This window comes from Piliocolobus tephrosceles, chromosome 14 (genome assembly GCF_002776525.5).
Source record: "Piliocolobus tephrosceles isolate RC106 chromosome 14, ASM277652v3, whole genome shotgun sequence".
Taxonomy (NCBI): Eukaryota; Metazoa; Chordata; class Mammalia; order Primates; family Cercopithecidae; genus Piliocolobus; species Piliocolobus tephrosceles.
Genome location: NC_045447.1, coordinates 25,769,638 through 25,791,267, shown reverse-complemented (window position 1 = coordinate 25,791,267; position 21,630 = coordinate 25,769,638). Strand labels below are relative to the sequence as shown.

General features: G+C 43.4%; 1 protein-coding gene across 2 annotated transcripts; it reads left to right on the top strand.

The window, feature by feature from the left end:
• The first annotated feature begins 10 nt into the window (after window positions 1-10).
• Window positions 11-18,224, top strand: PRPF4 (pre-mRNA processing factor 4). Of its 2 annotated transcripts, none has more exons than XM_023223707.3 (14): window positions 11-153; window positions 926-1,103; window positions 3,595-3,781; window positions 7,158-7,245; window positions 7,638-7,717; window positions 7,890-7,983; window positions 8,700-8,794; window positions 11,170-11,267; window positions 11,710-11,833; window positions 13,176-13,265; window positions 15,471-15,593; window positions 15,701-15,808; window positions 15,899-16,017; window positions 16,530-18,224. In XM_023223707.3, the coding sequence occupies exons 8-14, from the start codon at window positions 11,186-11,188 to the stop codon at window positions 16,721-16,723; spliced, it is 840 nt and encodes a 279-aa protein (XP_023079475.1). In that variant the 5' UTR covers window positions 11-153; window positions 926-1,103; window positions 3,595-3,781; window positions 7,158-7,245; window positions 7,638-7,717; window positions 7,890-7,983; window positions 8,700-8,794; window positions 11,170-11,185; the 3' UTR covers window positions 16,724-18,224. The 2 variants fall into 2 exon arrangements, with proteins under 2 accessions (XP_023079475.1, XP_023079474.1); XM_023223706.3 differs by having other exon boundaries at window positions 18-153; window positions 11,209-11,267.
• Window positions 18,225-21,630: the final 3,406 nt, after the last annotated feature.

Genomic DNA, 21,630 nt, shown 5'->3' with positions numbered 1-21,630 from the left:
TGGCCCACGTCCTGTCTGTGACACACTTCCGGTCAGTGACGCACTTCCGCTCTGCTGGGCGCGCGGTGGAAGGGCTGAAACCGAGAGCTTGGATTTTGCTGGGGCCTCGCGGCTCCAGAGCCCAGGATGGCTTCCTCGCGAACCTCCTCCACGGTACAGAGCCCGGGATCTCAGCTCACTCTGGCAGGGAGCGCGAAAGGGGAAGAGGATCTCAGCGGGAAGGGGCCGTTAGGGAGCGGGAGAAGGCGGTGGAGGGCTGAGGAGGAAGGCTGCGGGACTCAGTGGTGTCCTACACAACGGACCACGGTTTTCCTGACCCCTAAGCGCTTTCGTGGACTGTAGCTTATTTGCACCTCTCCCACTACAGCCCCAAAGGGCAAACATCTCTTCCAACTCATCCAGTAACGGTGCTTTGAAATAGGGAAGTGTCTTGGCCAAGGTTTATGCGTTTGGCGGATCTCAAAATTTTAGTGAGACCTGCTAACTTCTACCTCACGTCTAGAAACGTTTGAAATGTATACACTCGTAATGTTGTAACTTGTTATCCTTTAGCACCGAGTTGGTCATTTCATCTATCCTTAGTATTTCCCCAGTGATGAGCAGTAATCTTGGATACATCGTAAAACACGAGATTCCACGTTTCTAGCAGAATAAAGTTAACAGATTCCAGAGCAAACCTTTCATATGAAAATACTCGAGAGAACCTCACTGGTTTTATCAATCCCGTCAACTAAAGTGAAGGACTGAAGCACCCTCCCCTTACCTTCACCTCAAATCAATGAAGAACATCTTAAGTAGTGTCCAATTTGTCCTTTCAATTATGAAGGAAATAGGACTGTGAAACTCAGGGCGAGCTTCATCCTCGGGAAGTCCGGTAAATTACCAAGATTAAACCTCAATTTAATTGAGATTTTTGATTTGGCAGGCAACCAAAACTAAAGCACCCGATGACTTAGTTGCTCCGGTTGTGAAGAAACCACACATCTATTACGGAAGTTTGGAAGAGAAGGAGAGGGAGCGTCTGGCCAAAGGAGAGTCTGGGATTTTGGGGAAAGAAGGACTTAAAGCAGGGATCGAAGCTGGAAATATTAATATAACCTCTGGTAAGATGCAAATTGTGAACCCATCTTTACCTCTTTGTGTAATGAATACTTTCCTAAACTTGAATATCATCAGTTTTATAATGTCAAAAAATTTCAATTCTTTTTTTTTTAGACGGAGTCTCGCTCTGTCACCGGGCTGGAGTGCAGTGGCGCGATCTCGGCTCACTGCAACCCCCGCCTCCCGGGTTTAGGCAGTTCTCCTTCTTCAGCCTCCCGAGTAGCCGGGATAACAGGCGCACACCACCAAGCCCGACTAATTTTTGTATTTTTAGTAGAGACGGGGTTTCATCATGTTGGTCAAACTCCTGACCTTGTGATCTGCCCCCCTCGTCCTCCCAAAGTGCTGGGATTACAAGCATGAGCCACTGTGCCTGGCAGAATTTCAATTCTTAAACTTGCATCTATAAGGCTGTATTTTGCCTACCCCCTTATAATCATGCAGAGAGCCTTTTTCTTACAATCTGTTACATAGTTTTTCTTCTACGAGTGAGCAGTCTTATCAAAAATTCAGTGTACATTTGGATTCAGATTGATTGCATTTGTCTTCTGGAGATCTAACATAGTTCTGGCATTGGTTTGCAGCTAGAGTGGTTCATGATATTCTCCCTTTTGAAGTTTTCCAATTATTTTTTACCCAAAGGGAAATATCTTTTTTTTTTTTTGACACAGGGTCTCACTCTCTTGCCCAGGCTAGAATGCAGTGGCATAACCTTGGCTCACTGCAACCTCTGCCTTCTGTGTTCAAGTGATTCTCCTGCCTCAGCTTCACGATTAGCTGAGATTACAGGTGCCCGCTACCACACCCAGCTAATTGTTGTATTTTTTAGTAGAGATGGGGTTTCACCATGTTGCCCAGGCTGGTCTCCAACTCCTGACCTCAAATGATCCACACACCTCGGCCTCCCAAAGTGCTGGGATTACGGGTGTGAGCCACTGCACCTGGCTGAGATATCTTGTTTTATTATAAAAGTAATAGTGGCCAAGCCTGGTGGCTCAAACCTGTAATCCCAGCACTTTGGGAGGCTGCGAAGTGGGAGTCAGGCTTGAGCCCAGGAATTCGAGACCAGCCTGGGCAAATAGTGATATCAATTAGCCGGGCATGGTGACACGTGCCTGTATTCCCAGCTAATTGGGGTTCTGAGTTGGGAGTTCAAGGCTGCAGTGAGTCATGATTGTACCACTGCACTCCAGCCTGGACAACAGAGAGAGACCCTGTCTCAAAAAAAAAGGTAATTATTTTTCTTTTAAAAGATCAAACAATGTATGAATGTGTGAAGTAGAAAATCCAGTATTTTTTTATTAATTGATTGTATATCTTTCTGAGAATTTTAATACAGCTATAAAAATACGTAATTTTTTCCATAAGTGAAAACATGATATGTAAATTGTATAATCCCCATTTTTCATTTTATATACCATTGAGGATATCTTTCCATGTCAGTAATGAGAGGTCCACTATGTTTTTAAAATAAAATTATGCATATTTGTCATAAGAAATTCAGACAATACCAGAGGGCATAAAATGAAAACTCCTCTGGCCGAGTGTGATGGCTCACACCTGTAATCCCAGCACTTTGGGAGACCGAGGTGGGTGGATCACGAGGTCAGGAGATGGAAACCATGCTGGCTAACATGGTGAAACCCCATCTCTACTAAAAATACAAAAAAGTTAGCCAGGCGTGGTGGCGGGCTCCTGTAGTCCCAGCTATTTGGGAGGCTGAGGCAGGAGAATGGTGTGACCCCGGGGGCGGAGCTTGCAGTGAGCTGAGATGGCGCCACTGCACTCCAGCCTGGACGACAGAGCGAGACTACGTCTCAAAAAACTGAAGACTCCTCTGCAGTAGGGATATCTGTCAGGTTTCTCATTGATCCTCCCACACATTATCTAAACACATGTACTGTAGCCTAGTGACTTTTTAAACTTTTTATACTGTTTTTAAACATAATATCACCACTGTACCTCTCATTTTTTATCACACTTGTATTTTGGTGTGAGTTTCAAAACTATTGCTAGATTTTCCAGAAATCCTTATAGTTGTGGAACTCTCATTTTCATGGTAATTGTTTGCAGTTTACTAGTTAATTATTTGTTAAGTATCTCTATACTGGGACTCCTTTAGAGAATAAATAGCTTTGGCCACTGTTACAATAATGTCTATTACACCTTCTGGATAGACAAGCTAGTTAACTCATTTGCAAAAGATGTTCTGTACTCTTACTTTCTGGTCTCAGCCAAAATTATGTATAGGTGTAAAGTTAATAAATGAAACCAGAGGTGGCTTGAACCATTTTCCTGCCTTTTGAAGTTGTGTCATTTAGGTTTATGTGTTTGGCATAATTTAATAAACTGAAAAACAGTAAACTATAAAATGTGTAATATATTAGACATTACCTTTCTCTCAGGGCATACACAGACTGCAATTACTAGAAATTATTTATTTCTCTCCATTTGAAGAAGATCTGCTGATGTTGCCTGTTTTCTTTTTGGCAGGAGAGGTGTTTGAAATTGAAGAGCATATCAGTGAGCGACAGGCAGAAGTATTGGCTGAGTTTGAGAGAAGGAAGCGAGCCCGGCAGATCAATGTTTCCACAGATGACTCAGAGGTCAAGGCTTGCCTTAGAGCCTTGGGGGAACCCATCACACTTTTTGGAGAGGGTCCTGCTGAAAGAAGAGAAAGGTCACCTTTCTAAACATTTACTTTTTTTCTTTATTATAATCACAGGATTCTACTCCAGATTTTGGTTGATGTTCTAGTTGAACTTGAATAGAATGTCTCGAATCATGTTATCATGTTACCAGTGTCTCACTATGTTTCTATGAGTTAGCCTGTCATCTATCTTAGGCCAATTTTTACTCTACTATTAATTTTTTTTCTTTTTTTTTTTGAGGTGGAGTCTTGCTCTGTCACCCAGGCTGGAGTGCAGTGTCATGATCTTGGCTCACTGCAGCCTCCACCTCCGAGGTTCAAGCAATTTTCCTGCCTCAGCCTCCCACGTGGCTGGGATTACAGGCACCCGCCACCACGCCCAGCTAATTTTTGTATTTTTAGTAGAGACAGGGTTTCACCATGTTGGCCAGGCTGGTCTTGAACTCTAACCTCAAATGATTCACCCACCATAGACTTCCAAAGTGCTGGGATTACAAGCGTGAGCCTCCATGCCTGGCCAGTTTTTCTTTATAGACTGGGAAGAGGGTGCTAACGTACTCCCTTGCCTCCCCTCCCCAGTGCAAGTTTTGAATTGGATAAACATTTGTTTTTGGGCTTTGAAAATTTAGACATCAAATGCATTCCATGTCAGTAACCTAAAACAATGATAAATGTTTTTTGGATTTTATTGAAGAGGGGTACGGTCCTCGGGTAATGCCCTCTTATGATTTACAGGTTGCAAAGTCTTTTAGTTGTGGTCTAGTCATACACAATTATGAGGAGCCCTTCTGGTCTCTATCCACTGTCTCATCTCCCCTTCATCATCCAGCTTGTTGGAAGGGTTTTTTCTGTTACTCTCTTGAGGTCCTTACCCTTATTTACTCTTCAACCTGCTGCAAACTGACCAACCCCTGCCACATTAAAATTGCTCCTTATTAAGGTCACCAACCCACCGTTACTAAGAATAGCCCTAGTATACTGCCAGCCACTCCCTCCTTGGAATACTCCCTTTCCTTCACTCTCCTAAGACCAAATCCTCTTGATTTTCCTCTCTCTCACTAGCTAGTTCTTCTCGCTTACCTTCTAAACCTCTTTTTCTCTGCCTACCCTTTACAGGCTGCCTCCTCTACTTGCCCTTGATGATCAGATCTACTCCCTTGGCATCATTCACTGTTGTGTGTTCTGTTGATTCCCAGATCTCTCGTGGCTCAGGCATCCCACAGGTACTTCAGACTTGAGGCGTCTGAATTGAAATATTTCCCCACTTCTCTCCTATACTCATACAGTTCTTAGTTGAAAATCTACCTAGCCTCCTTTATAATTCATCAGCAAAATCTAGTCTATTCTACTTGCGAGATACAACTCCAATCTATCGTTGCTCTATCTTTACTGCTTTCAAATCTGCACTGTTGTGATAGCCCCAAACATGTTGTGTTGATTGCTTGCTTAAAATCCTAGATTGTCTTCTCATACTTGGAGTAAAAAACTCTTTTTCATGGTCTGTAAGGTCTTCAGCCTTACCCGTACCACCCTTCCCCAATTTACTAGAATAGCCACATTGGTCCTTCTGGAATATGCTAGTTCTTTTTATGTGTTTCCACATAATTGGTCTATTTTTATTCTCTCTTGGCTTTTAGAACCTTTTTTTATTCCTTTTTTTTTTTTATTTTTTCTTTGAGACAGAGTCTCACTGTGTCACCTAGGCTGGAGTACAATGGTGCAATCTCGGCTCACTGCAACCTCCACCTCCCAGGTACAAGCCATTCTCCTGCCTCAGCCTCCCAAGTAGCTGGGACTACAGGCATGTGCCACCATGTCTGGTTAAGTTTTGTATTTTTAGTAGAGACGGGATTTCACCATGTTGGCTAGGCTGGTCTCAAACTCCTGACCTCAAGTGATCCGCCTGCCTTGGCCTCCCAAAGTGCTGGGATTTCAGGCTTGAGCCTTTCTTCTTCATTTTTTATGAATCTGGATCCCTGTCAAACTATGTTCTTTTGTTTCAGCATAAATGCCACCTATTCAAAGAAGCCTTTCATCACACCTAACCCCTCCATTCTCTGTCATAGTATGTTATTTTATTAGCCTTTTCGAAGGGTATACTTTTTTATTACTGTTTAGTTTGTTTTTTCCACCAGCAAAGTCTTATTCATTATTATGTTCCTTAAGTGAATCCCTTGAGTCACTACTGCTACTATCTGAATTTCACTCCATTGTTGTGACTCAGAGGGTCACTACAGCAGTACTGTCTGATTTCCCTGCCATTATTCTTCCCTTTTAATCCATTCTTGTACTGTTTTAGTGATCTTTCTCACCTGTAAGCCCTCCTGAGTGCTGCATTATCAATTCTTTGTGACCTGACCCCTCCTCGCGTTTGCAGCCCTATTCTCACCAGTCCTCTTCTATGTTCCACGCTCTAGCCATACTGAATTATTTATGACTGCAAGCTCAACATGTTTTTCTTACCTCCAGGCCTTATTTGTTTAACCCTCTGCCTGACATTTTCTCATTCTTAACCTGATTAATTGAGGACTCAATTTAGATACTACCTTTTTTTAATGAAGCCTTCCCTGATCCTCTAAGCCTAGGTACATCCCCCTTACAAAGTCCCCTCTAGCACTGTGTGCTTACTGCTGTCGTGATAGGTAATATAATATAGTTCGCCAGTACTCTCTGTCGTTTCCCCAGGACTAAGCTACTTGAAATCAAGAACGGATTCTTAGTCATCACTGTATAGTTAGCACCTGAGTCCATATCCAGTACATTGTGGCACTGAGTGAAAGTTGGCAGTCTTCACAAACCAAGTGGTAGCAGTGTAGGGGCTCATTGACTCTAAACTGCATAGAGTAATTGCTTATAGTTGAATTTTGGGAATTTCCAAATAGAGAAGACTGAGTGGGAGAAACCACAGTGGGAGTTTAGCCATCCCCACTTGACTCTTTGAAGGTTGCTGGAGGGCTGGGCATAGTGGCTCATGCCCATAATCCCAGCACTTTGGGAGACTGAGGCAGGAGGATCACTTGAGCCCAGAAGTTCAAGACTTGCCTGAGCAACATAGCAATACCTTGTCTCTGCAGAAAAATTTAAAAATTAGCCAGTTGTAGCAGTGTACCTGTAGTCCCAGCCACTCGGGAGGCTGGGGTGGAAGGATCGCTTGAGCCCAGGAGTTTGAGGCTGCAGTGACCCACGACCGTGCCACTGCACTCCACCCTGGGCAACAACAAGACCTCATCTCTTGAAAAGAAAAAAAAAAAAGGTTACTAGGTGGTTTGAATGGTGGGAGAATAGTAGAGGCTTGCTCCCATCTTAGGGGAGCTTTAAAAACAGTGTTTAAAACTGTGTTAAAGTGTACTTTAAAAACAGTGTTATCTCAACCATGTTTAAATTCTGATTTTTTTTTTTTTAACAGGTTAAGAAATATCCTCTCAGTCGTCGGTACTGATGCCTTGAAAAAGACCAAAAAGGATGATGAGAAGTCTAAGAAGTCCAAAGAAGAGGTAAAACATGTCTTTAACTTCACAGCGTAAACGTGAAGGAAATGAGGAGATCGGTCTCTCGTTTTCTGCTTTCGATGATTTGCTTTGCTAAGATGATGGGGGGAAGTGCCTTTGAAGGCTCTACCATTCAAGAATAGTTGCTGGCAGTAGTTTTGGTTCCTTTGTAAGTATGAATGGAGCTAAGTGAGTTTTCCAGTCAGGAAAGAATCATAGCATTCCTGGTATAACCATCTATTTACATATCATAGAAAAAAAAATACAGTAGAAAGCCATATGCCTGATTTCATACTATTACCGAATGAATTCACCTTCCTTCTGGGCAGTTAAAATGGAGAAATGACAGGAGTAGAATGCTTCAGACTTGATCTTTCTGCTCTTAATTTGCCTTTCAGTATCAGCAAACCTGGTACCATGAAGGACCAAATAGCTTGAAGGTGGCAAGACTATGGATTGCTAATTATTCATTGCCCAGGTAAAGAGAGCCTCCAGTAGAAGAAAGAAGCATATTTTGTGCGTGTGTTTCCTCTCAGGAACTGAGTGCTTGATAATGACTGTGGTTGTTAAATGAAATTGAGGGGTAGAGATACATGTGGGCCCTTGTTTACAACCCTGTTGCTCTTGGTGATGGTGTTTCTGTGTCACAGGGCAATGAAACGCTTGGAAGAGGCCCGACTCCATAAGGAGATTCCTGAGACAACGAGGACCTCCCAGATGCAAGAGCTGCACAAGTCTCTCCGGGTAAGATGCTCCCGGTGATTGTCCCACGTCTTAAAGGTTCTTCATATTTGTGTGATTTTTCTACTTTGGCCCACCTCTGGGAAGGTAGAGGTGACTAGAGCGATCTCTCCCTGCTTGAGCTGAGCTGCTGTGACATGGAAGGAGCAATCAGTTAATGTGACAGGAGCTTACTGTGCTTTGTACTCAGCAGAGGCCTATGGTTCTCTTCTTTATTTCTCCCTGTTAATACGTCAGAGTTTCTCTGGGGTTTTCTGTTTATATTTATCTGACTCAGAAGTTGTGATACTAAGACTTTAGAAAACAGCTGGGCGCAGTGGCTCATGCCTGTAATCCCAGCACTTTGGGAGGCAGAGGTGGGTGGGTCACTTGAGCTCAGGAGTTTGAGACCAGCCTAGTCAACATGATGAAACCCTGTCTTTACTAAAAGTACAAAAATTTGCCAGGTATGGTGGCATGCGCCTGTAATCCCAGGTACTTGGGAGGCTGAGACGGGAGGATCGCTTGAACCTGGGAGACAGGTTGCATTGAGCCAAGATCACACCACTACACTCCACTCTGGGCGACAGAGCAAGACTCTGTCTCAGAACCACAGAAGAATCTTGGGATGGGTTAAAACTGAAAAGTTGCTTTGTTGTTCTTTTTTTGGTGGAAAAACCAAGGAACTCAGATTAACCTATTAATGATCACTGTGTGTGTGTGTTTTTTTTCTTTTTAAGTCTTTGAATAATTTTTGCAGTCAGATTGGGGACGATCGGCCTATCTCCTACTGTCACTTTAGTCCCAATTCCAAGATGCTGGCCACAGCTTGTTGGTAAGTTCCATTTTACAGTGACATTTTTTCCTAAATGGGGAACAGGCTCAGGAAAATATTAGCATTTGTCTTAGACGTCTATTTGTACGTCCTCTTTCTCTGCTTCTCATGATCATACCAAACTACAGATGTCAGTCAGTGCTCTACCTGTTGTATAATATGATGTAGACTTGGTTTAGCCGTTCTCAGTCTTCACCAGTGACCCCAGAGATTCATTACACTCTAGCACTCTGTCACATTCTTGACACTAGTATTTTGGAGCAGGTCGTGTAATGAGTTTATAGACCAACTAGTATCCATAACTCAGTCTGGCTTTTCTTTTTCAGTTATGTGATCTCCCTAAGATACTTAATCCCTGTCAGCTTCAGTGTCCTTCTCTGTAAAGTGGGATGAGGTAGTGTTTGTAAAGCATTTTGCCTTGACAGTGCCTGGTATGTAGTAAGGACTCATTAAATGTTAATTATTGGTTTATCTTTGTTTTATTTTCTTATCACCACATACGCAGAAAACTCAGGATGTGGTAACTTTGTTGTTTTGTTTGAGTTTGGTTGTTTGTTTTGGTTTGGTTTTTTTTTGAGACGAAGTCTTGCTTTGTCACCCAGGCTGGAGTGCAGTGGCACAATGTCCACTCACTGCAAGCTCCGCCTCCTGGGTTCACACCATTCTCCTGCCTCAGCTTCCTGAACAGCTGGGACTACAGGTGCCCGCCACCACGCCGGGCAAATTTTTTTTTTTTTTTTTTGTACTTGTTGTATTTTTAGTAGAGACGGGTTGTCACTGTGTTAGCCCGGATGGTCTCGATCTCCTGACCTTGTGATCCACCCGCCTCAGGCTCCCAAATGGTTGTGTTTTTTTGTGAGACGTGGCTAACTAAAGAGAAAGGAAACTTAGATTTAATACACAGGAGCTGCTTGACTAGGCCGACCTTGAGACTGGTTCAGGAGAAAGCCAAGGGACTGCACAAATCAGTCCACCTCTCCGAACCTCATTACATTCACTATAAAATGTAAATGATCGTTCCTCCTGTACCTACTTCACAGGTCTGTTAGAAAGATCATCTGAGGTAATAGATATAAAAGTAATTTGTTGAAAAGTTTCCAAAAATTAGGCTGGCCTAAATAAAGTTTAAGGCCAGCCAGGCAGGGTGACTCACACTTGTAATCCCAGTACTTCGGAAAGCCGAGGCGGGAGGATCACTTGAGCCCAGGAGTTTGAGACCAGCCTGGGCAGCATAGTGAGACCCTGTCTCTACACATTTTTTTTTTTTCTTTTGAGACGGAATCTCATACTGTCGCCCAGGCTGGAGTGCAGTGGCCGGATCTCAGCTCACTTCATGCTCCGCTTCCTGTGTTCACGCCATTCTCCTGCCTGAGCCTCCCAAGCAGCTGGGACTACAGGCGCCCACCACCATGCCCGGCTAATTTTTTGTGTTTTTAGTAAAGACAGGGTTTCACTGTGTTAGCCAAGAGGGGTTCAATCTCCTGACCTTGTGCTCTGCCTGCCTCGGCCTGCCAAAGTGCTGGGATTACAGGCGTGAGCCACCGTACCTGGCCCATAAAATTTTTTTAAATTTATTTAATTTTTTAAAGGTTAGCCAGGTGTGGTGGCATGCGCCTGTTAGTTGCAGCTACTCGGGAAGCTGAGTGATAGAATAGCTTGAGCCTGGGAGGTTGAGGCTGCACTGAACTGTGATCACGCTACTGCACTCCAGCCTAGGTGACAGAGTGACACCCTTTCTCAAAAAAAATTTAAGGCCGGGCGCAGTGGCTCAAGCCTGTAATCCTAGCACTTTGGGAGGCCGAAACAGGCGGATCACGAGGTCAGGAGATCGAGACCATCCTGGCTAACACGGTGAAACCCCGTCTCTACTAAAAACTACAAAAAACTAGCCGGGCGAGGTGGTGGGCGCCTGTAGTCCCAGCTACTCGGGAGGCTGAGGCAGGAGAATGGCGTAAACCCGGGAGGCGGAGCTTGCAGTGAGCTGAGATCCGGCCACTGCACTCCAGCCTGGGCGGCAGAGCGAGACTCTGTCTCAAAAAAAAAAAAAAAAAAAAAAATTTAAATACTTTGTAATCTGCAAAATACTGTTCATATTTAAGGATAGTATCACTATTAATATTAGTATTATTGGATAGTTTAATTTGCCCCACCTTCCCTCACAAGTGGATCCAAAAGTTAAGGAAAATGGCTACTGGTGTAGTGTTAATTATAGTCCAGTAAGAGCCTCTAGTTGTGTGTGGGCTGGAGGTAGCTTTTTCTTCTATAACCCTTCCAACTATAAGGCTTTTATGTTTCTGTCAGCCATTGTAAAGTTTATTGGGGTTGAGAAGACATTGTCCTTTAGTAATATTACCAAGGTACCTTTTCCTTCCCAGACCAACCCTGGCTGAGATGCTTTCCTTTGTATTTGATAGGAGTGGGCTTTGCAAGCTCTGGTCTGTTCCTGATTGCAACCTCCTTCACACTCTTCGAGGTAAGTTAGAGTCTTATCTAAATCTCAGTCTTGTTCCGAGTGTGAACTCACTTAAGCCGTAAACTCTGCTTGACACGCAGACCCCATACACACAGCATTAATTCTTGATTTGATTTGACTTGGTTTTCTCTGGCTGCAAGACTGGACTATCACAACCTCATACATATCCACTTTTCTGTCGTGTCCAGTCACACTCTGGCATTTTGTAATCTCTAAACCAAAAACCACAATGGGTTTTTTTGTGTTTTGCTTTTTTAAAAAATATAATTTAAATAGTAGCTTAAAATAGTTTGTTTTAATAGTTGAATAGTCACTTTAATACTCTGTATGTCCACATGTTCCCTAGTATATACTTACCTGTGATGTTCATCATCGTCTGTATTTGTACACAGGTTATAAAGAGGCAGGAACCTTTTAACTTGGATCTCTTACACTCCTTTAGGGCATAACACAAATGTAGGAGCAATTGTATTCCATCCCAAATCTACTGTTTCCTTGGACCAAAAAGATGTCAACCTGGCCTCTTGTGCGGCTGATGGCTCTGTGAAGCTTTGGAGTCTCGACAGGTGAATATCACTGTTCTGTGGCCCACACTGCCATCACTAAAGAAGATGTTTGATTGGTTGGTCCCCAGGACCTCAGGTTAAAAATCTGGCATTTAGGCCATGCACAGTGGCTCACACCTTAAGGCTGAGGCAGGAGAATTGCTTAAACCAGGGAGGTGAAGGTTGCGGTGAGCTGAGATCACACCACTGCACTCCAGCCTGGGCGACAGAGCAAGACTCTGTCTTGAAAGAAAAAGAAATCTGGCATTTAACCCCCAAGATGGTTTAAGAGTCAAGATAACTTAGTGTGAAAATGAAGTAAGTGGAAGATTTCATTCTTAGGCCTTTTCTTACTAAAGGAGTTACGTCAGTTTTTTCTTACCTGTTAACTTTGGATCTTGATTTTTGCCTGTAGACTAGTGACTGCTATTTCCTGGCTCCATTTATTTCAGAAAGATCCAGGCTACCTCCTACATGATTAACAATGCACTATAGATAATATTCTTGGCAGTTCATTGGTCTTAGCAAACAGCCACAGGGTTGAGGAAAATGAGGTTCTGTCTAGCAGTATTACCAGGGAGATGTCTCCTCCCAATAGCGTCGTCCTTTACCTAAAATGTATTTTCCAACTACAACAGTTTTTTAAAATGTGTTTATATGATTGTTTTCAAAAAAAAAACAACAACAACTTCGGAAGCACCCCGTTGGCCAAAAGACATCTGAATTTAATTGCTTAGTTTTCTTTCTTTGGGAAAACACATGAAGGTTTTTACTTGAGAATTTTTATAAGAGCTAATTAATGTCTTCACTCCTCACCAGGCAGGGTCTAACTTATGAGCACAGCGAGTTTTAATTGGCTTTGGTAATACTTAGCAATATTTATTCCCTTCGGGCTTTGGCTTGTTCTGTGTATGCACATTGACAAAGTTCCCTTTTTAATTACCCTCCTTAGAGTTCATGTTTATTTCCTTTTGCTGATGTTTCAGATCTTTTGGTGGTTGCTGGGTAGTAGAATTTAATAGCCACCAAAAGGTGACTAAGCCTCATCTCTAGTTAGGAGTTCCTTTTTCATTTGGATCTTAGAACAGGCCTAAATTTGAAAAAGGTTTATCTGTAATCCTGTACCAAAACTGTGTGATTTCTGTCTCCCTGTGTCTCTTCCAAAACATGTTTTCTTTCTAGAATTCAGGTACTCCTTTGGTGCAGAATGACTATTTTGCTTATGGGGCCAAAGTATTTTACAAGTGTAGTTACAATTTAGCCTCTCATGTTGTACAGAATGAGTATAGCTGCACAAAAGGTAATCAGTTTGGGGAATATTTATATGTCTATAAAATTGTTTATATGTTTGGTTCCTTTCCAGTGATGAACCAGTGGCAGATATTGAAGGCCATACAGTGCGTGTGGCCCGGGTAATGTGGCATCCATCAGGACGTTTCCTGGGCACCACCTGGTGAGCCATCCTGTTACTGTTTTATCCATATAGGCCTGTGGCATCTTCTTAACCCTTTATGGCTATCTGCCAGATAAATTTTTAGAGCAGAGATCTTTAGGTAGGATTTTCTTGGGCTGCAGGGAATTGGAATCAGAGGAGAATGTTTAATATAGTGAGGGCTAAGTATATTTGCCTTTTTTTTTTTTTTGAGATGGAGTCTCACTCTGTCACCCATGCTAGAGTGCAGTGGCACGATCTCAGCTCACTGCAACCTCCGCCTCCTGGGTTCAAGTGATTCTCCTGCCTTGACCTCCCTAGTAGCTGGGACTACAGGCGCGTGCCACCACGCCCAGCTAATTTTTTATTTTTGGTAGAGACAGGGTTTCACCATGTTGGCCAGGCTGGTCTTGAACTCCTGATGTCAAGTGATCTTCCCGCCTCGGCCTCCCAAAGTGCTGGGATTATAGGCATGAGGCACCGCACCCAGCCATATTTACCTTTAAATTACAATTAATCTGAAATTTCAGAGTTACAAATTACCAGAAAACAAGGATTTTCACTCTTGTCCAATGCTACAGGTAGGTAAGTCTCCCTTCCTGGTTCTGTAAGTTCAGGGAGGCTAGAATCTGTTAGAGAACTTTTTCATTAAGCTATAATTTACATACAATGGAATGGGTTTATTTTAAGTGTACAAAGCTATCAGTCTTTACAAATGTGTACCATTCCTGTGACCCACACCCCTGTCAATATAGAGAACAGTCCCATCACCCCAGAAAGGTCCTTCATGCCCTTTTCCAGCCAACTCCCCTTCTAAAGCAACCGCTGATCTGACTTCTATCACCATAAATTAATTATGTCTATTCATACTGTGTGAATTCATTTGTGGCAGGCTTCTTTCTCTCAGCATAACATTGTTAAGAGTCATTCATGTTGTTGCATGTATCAGTAATTCCTTTTTATTGCTGGGGGTTGTTCATTTTTATGACTGTGCCATAGTTTATCCATTCTCCTGTTGATGGACACTTGGGCTGTTTCCAGGTTTGGGCCAGTCGGAATGAAGCTGCTATAAATATTCTTGTAGCAGGCTTTTTGTGGACGTGAGTACAAATTGCTGGGTCATAGGGTAGAGGTATTAGATGTATATTTAACTTTTTCTAAACTCCCCACCAGTTTTCCAAAACAGTTTATACCATTTCACATTCCCGGAGTTCTGGTTACTTCACATTCCTGCTAACATTTGGTGTTGTCAGACTTACCATTTTGCCCAGTCTAGCAGGTGTGTAGTGATCTCCCATGATTTTCATTCTTATTACCCTGATCACTGTTGCTCTTGAGTGCCCTGTCATATGCTTTGCCTGTTTTTTTTAATTGAGTTTGTCTCTTTTGTCTTTATTTCCATGTGCTTAGTCAGTTACACCACTGTGTACTGAAGAGACTCTCCTTTCTCTGTTGGAAATGTTTCAGTACCCTTGTTGAAAATCATCTGACCATGTATGTGTGGTTATTTCTGTACTTCCTATTCTCTTCCGTTGATCTATTTGTCTATGAGTGATTTTTGTATTCCCAACATCCATTTTAGGGCCTAGTAAATGTATAAATGCTTGATAAATGAAAGAACATAACAGTGGGAGAAGAAAGAAGGCAACACAGTCTTTGCTGGGCCATTCTTGGGGAATCATGTTATTAAAATAGCCACTAGGCCGGGCACGGTGGTTCACACCTGTAATCCCAGCACTTTGGGAGACCAAGGTGGGTGGATCACCTGAGCTCAGCAGTTCGAGACCAGCCTGGCCAACATAGTGAAACCCCATCTCTACGAAAAATACAAAAATTAGCCGGGCATGGTGGCACACACCTGTAGTCCCAGCTACTCAGAAGGCTGAGGCAGGAGAATGACTTGAACCCAGGAAGTAGAGCTTGCAGTGAGCCGAGATTGTGCCACTGTACTCCAGGCTGGGCAATAGAGTGAGACTCTGTCTCAAAAAAAAAAAAAAATAGGCTCTAGAGGTTTATAGCGAGTCCATGGTTTTCAGTCAGCACCTAAGGCAGATAAGCTTAGTTGTTGAGTCATTGTTTATGTCAGAAAGGAGCTTCCTGTTAATATGATTTATGAACAGTTTCAGAAGCATTAATAACTTAAGCTATAATGACTTACAATACTTTATATGTTGTAGAAACTGAATAAATACCAGCTGGTTGATTGTTAGTGTGATTTGGTTTTAGCTATGACCGTTCATGGCGATTATGGGATTTGGAGGCTCAAGAGGAGATCCTGCATCAGGAAGGCCACAGCATGGGTGTGTATGACATTGCCTTCCATCAAGATGGCTCTTTGGCTGGCACTGGGTAAGGCTTCTCCCATGTAGCCAGGGGCAGCTCAGTACTCTGACCTCTTATGTATGCTTCCACAGAGAACTAGATTCAAAGTGTTCATTTATAAATTATTTTATCAGGGGACTGGATGCATTTGGTCGAGTTTGGGACCTACGCACAGGACGTTGTATCATGTTCTTAGAAGGCCACCTGAAAGAAATCTATGGAATAAATTTCTCCCCCAATGGGTAAAATAAACACATTGAATAAGGGGTGAAAAAGGGTTCTGGGTCAGAACGTACTCTATTTCTAACTTCAGTACTGCATCCGATCCACAGCTATCACATTGCAACTGGCAGTGGTGACAACACCTGCAAAGTGTGGGACCTTCGACAGCGGCGTTGCGTCTACACCATCCCTGCTCATCAGAACTTAGTGACTGGTGTCAAGTTTGAGCGTAAGCTTTCCTCCTATTTTAGATCTAAATGGCACAGACAAACAGTATTGTGTTCCCGTGGAATACAGGCCAGACTTTAGCTTAAACTGAGAAGTAGAACAGGAGAGAATTTGACCTACTGGTAAAGGAGCAAATTATAATTTCCTTCCCCCTGCCATACCCTTAGATCTGTGGGAAAGCATGCTTCTCGTTGCTGGAAGTAAAGACTTTCATGAGTGCTTTGCTTCATTCTTTCCCCCATGGATGCTCTGAGCACTGAATTCTAAATATTCTGAACAGATTTACAGTCAGGGAATGAGCCAAAAGACCTTACTGTTATTTGTTCCCTTAAGTCTGCCTTGGGTTATCCCCTTTACCTGGAGGCCTAATAGGAAGACAGAATCAATGTTGACTTTTTCTGAATGTAGAAATAAGTTTTTTACAAATAGTATGTTTTTGCAGACTTTTGTGCTTTTGTTGTCTTCTCTTTTGAATACCAGAATTCCTCAAGCAATTCCCCTTCTCTTCTGTAGCTATCCATGGGAACTTCTTACTTACTGGTGCCTATGATAACACAGCCAAGATCTGGACTCACCCAGGCTGGTCCCCGCTGAAGACTCTGGCCGGCCACGAAGGCAAAGTGATGGGCCTAGATATTTCTTCCGATGGGCAGCTCATAGCCACTTGCTCATATGACAGGACCTTCAAGCTCTGGATGGCTGAATAGACGACAGTGGAAAAAGGACTTGAACCTCAAGCTCTCTCTAAGGAGCTGTTTTCCTCAAAAGAGAAGAATTGAAGTGTTTAGTTCTATCATGTTTTCTGCCAATTACCATGCATAGACCCTCACTAGAATTGGATTTCCATGTCAGCCCCCAATCCAGGCAGGCAGCCCAATCCCTAGGTAATGGTGAGCCCCTCTCATGGTTGAAAATTTATTACGTTTTTATGCCCTGCCATGAACTGTGTAGACATTGTTTTTATTAATCTTTTGTTTGGGCAGGCATGGTGGCTCATGCCTGTAATCATAGCACTTTGGGAGGCTGAGTTGGGCAGATCACTTGAGCTCAGAAGTCCAAGACTAGCCTGGGCAACATGGCAAATGCCATCTCTACAAAAAAAAAAATACTAAAATTAGCCTGTTGCAGTGACTTGTGCCTGTGGTTCTGGCTACTTGGGAGGCTGAGGTAGGAGGGATTGCTTAAGCCTGGTAGGTGGAGGTTGTAGTGAGCTGAGATTGTGCCATTGCACTCTAGCCTGTGTGACAGAGCAAGACCTTATCTCAAAAAAAAAATCTTTTGTTCGAATGCCCTATAGCCATCCTCACAGCACCCAGGATTGTGACTGCATTTTTAATTACTGAAACTTGGCTTTCCATAACATGGTACATGCTTCAGGACTACATGTGACCCAGAGAGCAAGGAGGCTGAACTATAGTCGGGAAGCCCTCAGGTAAAGAGGCGCATCTCACCACTTACTGGTTAAACAATGCGTAACAGCGAACACTTCCTTTCCCTGGAGAATGAGATGTGAAGCAGTAGACCGCAGCCACGCCGACGGTTATGCAGTGAAGAAGACTTCACCTCTTCCTGTTGAGTTTGCTTGGAATGCTGGCTGCCTCAGGAAACTCTGAACTGAACATTTGCTTTGTCAGAAAATATCTTTTATTTTACTTTGAAGTTTGGCAACCTTCATGTTACCCTAAAACAAAACCATTGTGTCAGGAGTCAAACAAATGTTTAGAAAGCAAACATGATGTGTCTGTTGTACAACCTCCTTTCTGTTGGCTATTTAAAGGTGTACTTCATGTATTAAAGGGTACTTTTATGTTGAAGTAACTGGAAAAAAAACCCTAATGGGTATTCCTAAACCTAAACCTTTTCTTTATTCCACGTTTGCTACGGCAAAATCCTGTTACAAAAACTATGCTATAGAGAATTATTTTCTATAGTTAAGCATTTCTGAATCCTAGCCATTGGTCCATAGAGGTCTCCTTTTTTTTTGGTTTGGGATATAATGGATGATCTCAAATATGGATTACTCTGATTTATGTCTCCTTAGCACCTTGTTAACAATTTTTTTAAAATAGAGGGCTACTTACACTGTGGGCCAGACTACCAGTAAGCCAGGTCTGGACTCATTACAATTCTTACTTTCCTGTCGTGCTCCTCTTTTCACCTCAACTGTACAACCTCTGAACTCTCAAGTTACACAGTAAATTAAAAAAAAAAAAAAAAAAAAAAGAATTTGGAAGAAGAAAGGGTTGTCAGAGTTATTAAAGGCCTTCTTGGCCGGACACGTTGGCTCACACATGGAATTGCTTGAACCTGGGAGGCAGAGGTTGCAGTGAGCCAAGATCACGTCATTGTACTCCAGCCTGGGCAACAGAGAAAGACTCCATCTCAAAAAAAAAAAAAAACCAAACTTTTCATTTGCTGCTGCGGAGAGGCTGATGATGACTTTGGTCAGCTCTGTTCTGTGGACTCTATCGCCAAACAGCTGGATTGTTTCAGTTTGAGACGGTCTCGCTCTGTCGCCCAGGCTGGAGTGCAGTAATGAGAACACAGCTCACCGCAGCCTTGACTTCCTGTGCTCAAGTGATTCTCCTGCCTCATCCCCTCATCCTCCTGTGTAACTGGGATCACAGGAGGTTGCCAGCATGCCTGGCTGAATTTTTTGATTTTTTGTAGAGACATGATTTCACTTTGTTGCCCAGGCTGGTCTCAAATTTCTGGGCTCTTGCAATCCTGCCTTGGCCTCCCAAAATGCTCGGATTACAGGCATGAGCCACTGTGCCTGACCTAAACATACTGTGTTTAATCTGATTTCAATTATAACCAAGTACTTGCATTTCCTATGTAGTTGTTCAGCCTCCGAATTGTCAGGACTACCCTCTGTTGCTCACTTCACTATTGTTCAAGTATTAATGAATTCTATTTCATAGACTGCAATGAAGAGAAATTTTTTTCTTACCTTTGTAGTATGTGTAAAATAATGAACACTGGTGAATTAGCATGCAATTGGATATAATGTGCTAACAAAGATTTTTCGTTTCTCAGGTTTGAATTTTACTATTAGTTCCCTTCTACTTGTTTTTGTTTTTTGGTTGTTCCAAGAGGTAGCAGTTGGGTGAAAACATTTCATCTAAGCCTTTGACAGAACAGATACCTCATGGGCTATTTCTTCACAGGAATTAAAACATCATTGTAAGAAAGTGGTTAAGAAGCACAAAGCTAGGCGTGGCATTTGTGAAAATGGCAAGATAAACAGCCACAGGAGTGTTCACAGAACACTTAGTCCCTACGTAGATGGTGTACAATCCCCCACATTCAGATACCTCATTTAATCTCCACCATCTTTTGAGTTTATTATTCCCTTTTTACAGACAAAACTGAGGCTCCAAGAAACACTTGCTCAAGTTTACCCAACTAGCAAGTGATGGAGCCTGAATCTGAACTATCATCTGACCATTGGTCACCTTGTGAAGGTTTCACAGGTTCCCCACACTGACCAGACAAAAGGACCGGTGCAGCCAGCACGGCCTGTTTCCTGTATGAAGTCTGAGCTTTTTAAAGACTCTCCACTTTGTATAATGCCCCCACCCATTTTTTTTTTTTTTTTTTTTTTTTTTAAGAGATGGGATCTTGGCTGGGTGCAATGGCTCACACCTGTAATCAATCCCAGCACTTTGGTCAGGAGTTTGAGACCAGCCTGGCCAACATGGTGAGACCCCATCTCTACAAAAAATACCAAAACTTAGTCAGGCGTGGTGGCGGGCACCTGTAATCCCAGCTACTCAGGAGGCTGGGACAGGAGAATCGCTTGAACCCGGGAGACAGAGGTTGCACTTAGCTGGGATCGTGCCATTGCACTCCAGCCTGGGCGACGAGCAAAACTCCATCTCAAAAAAAAAAAAGATTGGATCTCTAACTCCTAGGTTCAAATGATCATCCTGCCTAAGCCTCCTGAGTAGCTGAGATACAGGCATGGGCCACTGTGCCCACCTTGTGTACTGCTCTTTTGACAAGTCACTTCCATCTCTGAGCTCATGCCCAATGGAGTTAAAGTAACCCCCACATCCCGAACGGATGAGGAGCCTATTGTTATCAACAAGATAGCTATTTGCATTTGCAGTCAGATGATCTTTCATCCTGTGGAACTGTGGCAACATAAGTATTGCAGCAGGTGTTAGTATCCCAGACCTCTGAGCCCTAAATGTCGGCAGCGCAGTTCACCCCCTCCACTGAGTACAGAAGATGCTCCTGTGCATTTCCAGATACATTCGAAGAGGATGGGGCTGCCCCAAGGCTGGAGCTACTGAATGTGAAAACAGGAGACACCATAATGTTCAGGCAGCCCTCCATCTGTACCAGCGGGTTCCACATCAAGGATTCAACCAACCATAGGTCGAAAATACACTACTAAATATATACAGACTTTTTTTTCTTGTTATCCCCTAAACAATACAGTATAGCAACTTCACATAGCATTTACATTGTATTAGGTATTGTAAATAATTAACAGATGAATTAAAGTATACAGGAGGATGTGTCTAGGTTATATGCAAACACGTATACCTTTTTTTTTTTTTTTTTTTTTTTTTTGAGGCGGAGTCTCGCTCTGTCGCCCGGACTGGAGTGCAGTGGCCGGATCTCAGCTCACTGCAAGCTCCGCCTCCTGGGTTTACGCCATTCTCCTGCCTCAGCCTCCCGAGTAGCTGGGACTACAGGCGCCCGCCACCTCGCCCGGCTAGTTTTTGTATTTTTAGTAGAGACGGGGTTTCACCGTGTTAGCCAGGATGGTCTCGATCTCCTGACCTCGTGATCCGCCCGTCTCGGCCTCCCAAAGTGCTGGGATTACAGGCCTGAGCCACCGCGCCCGGCCACGTATACCATTTTATATCAAGGACTTGAGCATCCTCGTATTCAGGAATCTTCAGAAGGTCCTGGGACCATTTCCCCCTGAATGTCAAGGGATGACTGTATATCCTCACCTATCAGAAAAACCCTCAAACTTACATCTTGTCTTATTTGGGTGGTGTATCAACCACTCCAAGGATCTAAGTTCTTTTTTGACTGAAAATACTCTCCCACCTACTAGCTGGGTGACCTTGAACAAGGTAGCTAAACTCATGGAGCCTCAGTTTCATCTGTAGAGTGGGGATTCAGCTTGCTGAGATTAGTAGGCCCTAGTGCAGAGGCCAGTGTTCCTTCCTGGGCTTTCCTCAGCTCCTCCTGTCCTGAGCTGCCCTTGCCTGTCCACTTAGCTCAGGGGACATGGTGAGATCATTGCCTAACTTAGCTGCCACAAGTTTAAGGAGCAAAGCTGTGTAAAGAAATGAAGTAGGCCGGGCGCGGTGGCTCAAGCCTGTAATCCCAGCACTTTGGGAGGCCGAGACGGGTGGATCACGAGGTCAGGAGATCGAGACCATCCTGGCTAACACGGTGAAACCCCATCTCTACTAAAAAATACAAAAAAAAACTAGCCGGGCGAGGTGGCAGGCGCCTGTAGTCCCAGCTACTCGGGAGGCTGAGGCAGGAGAATGGCGTAAACCCGGGAGGCGGAGCTTGCAGTGAGCCAAGATCGCGCCACTGCACTCCAGCCTGGGTGACAGGGCGAGACTCCTTCTCACAA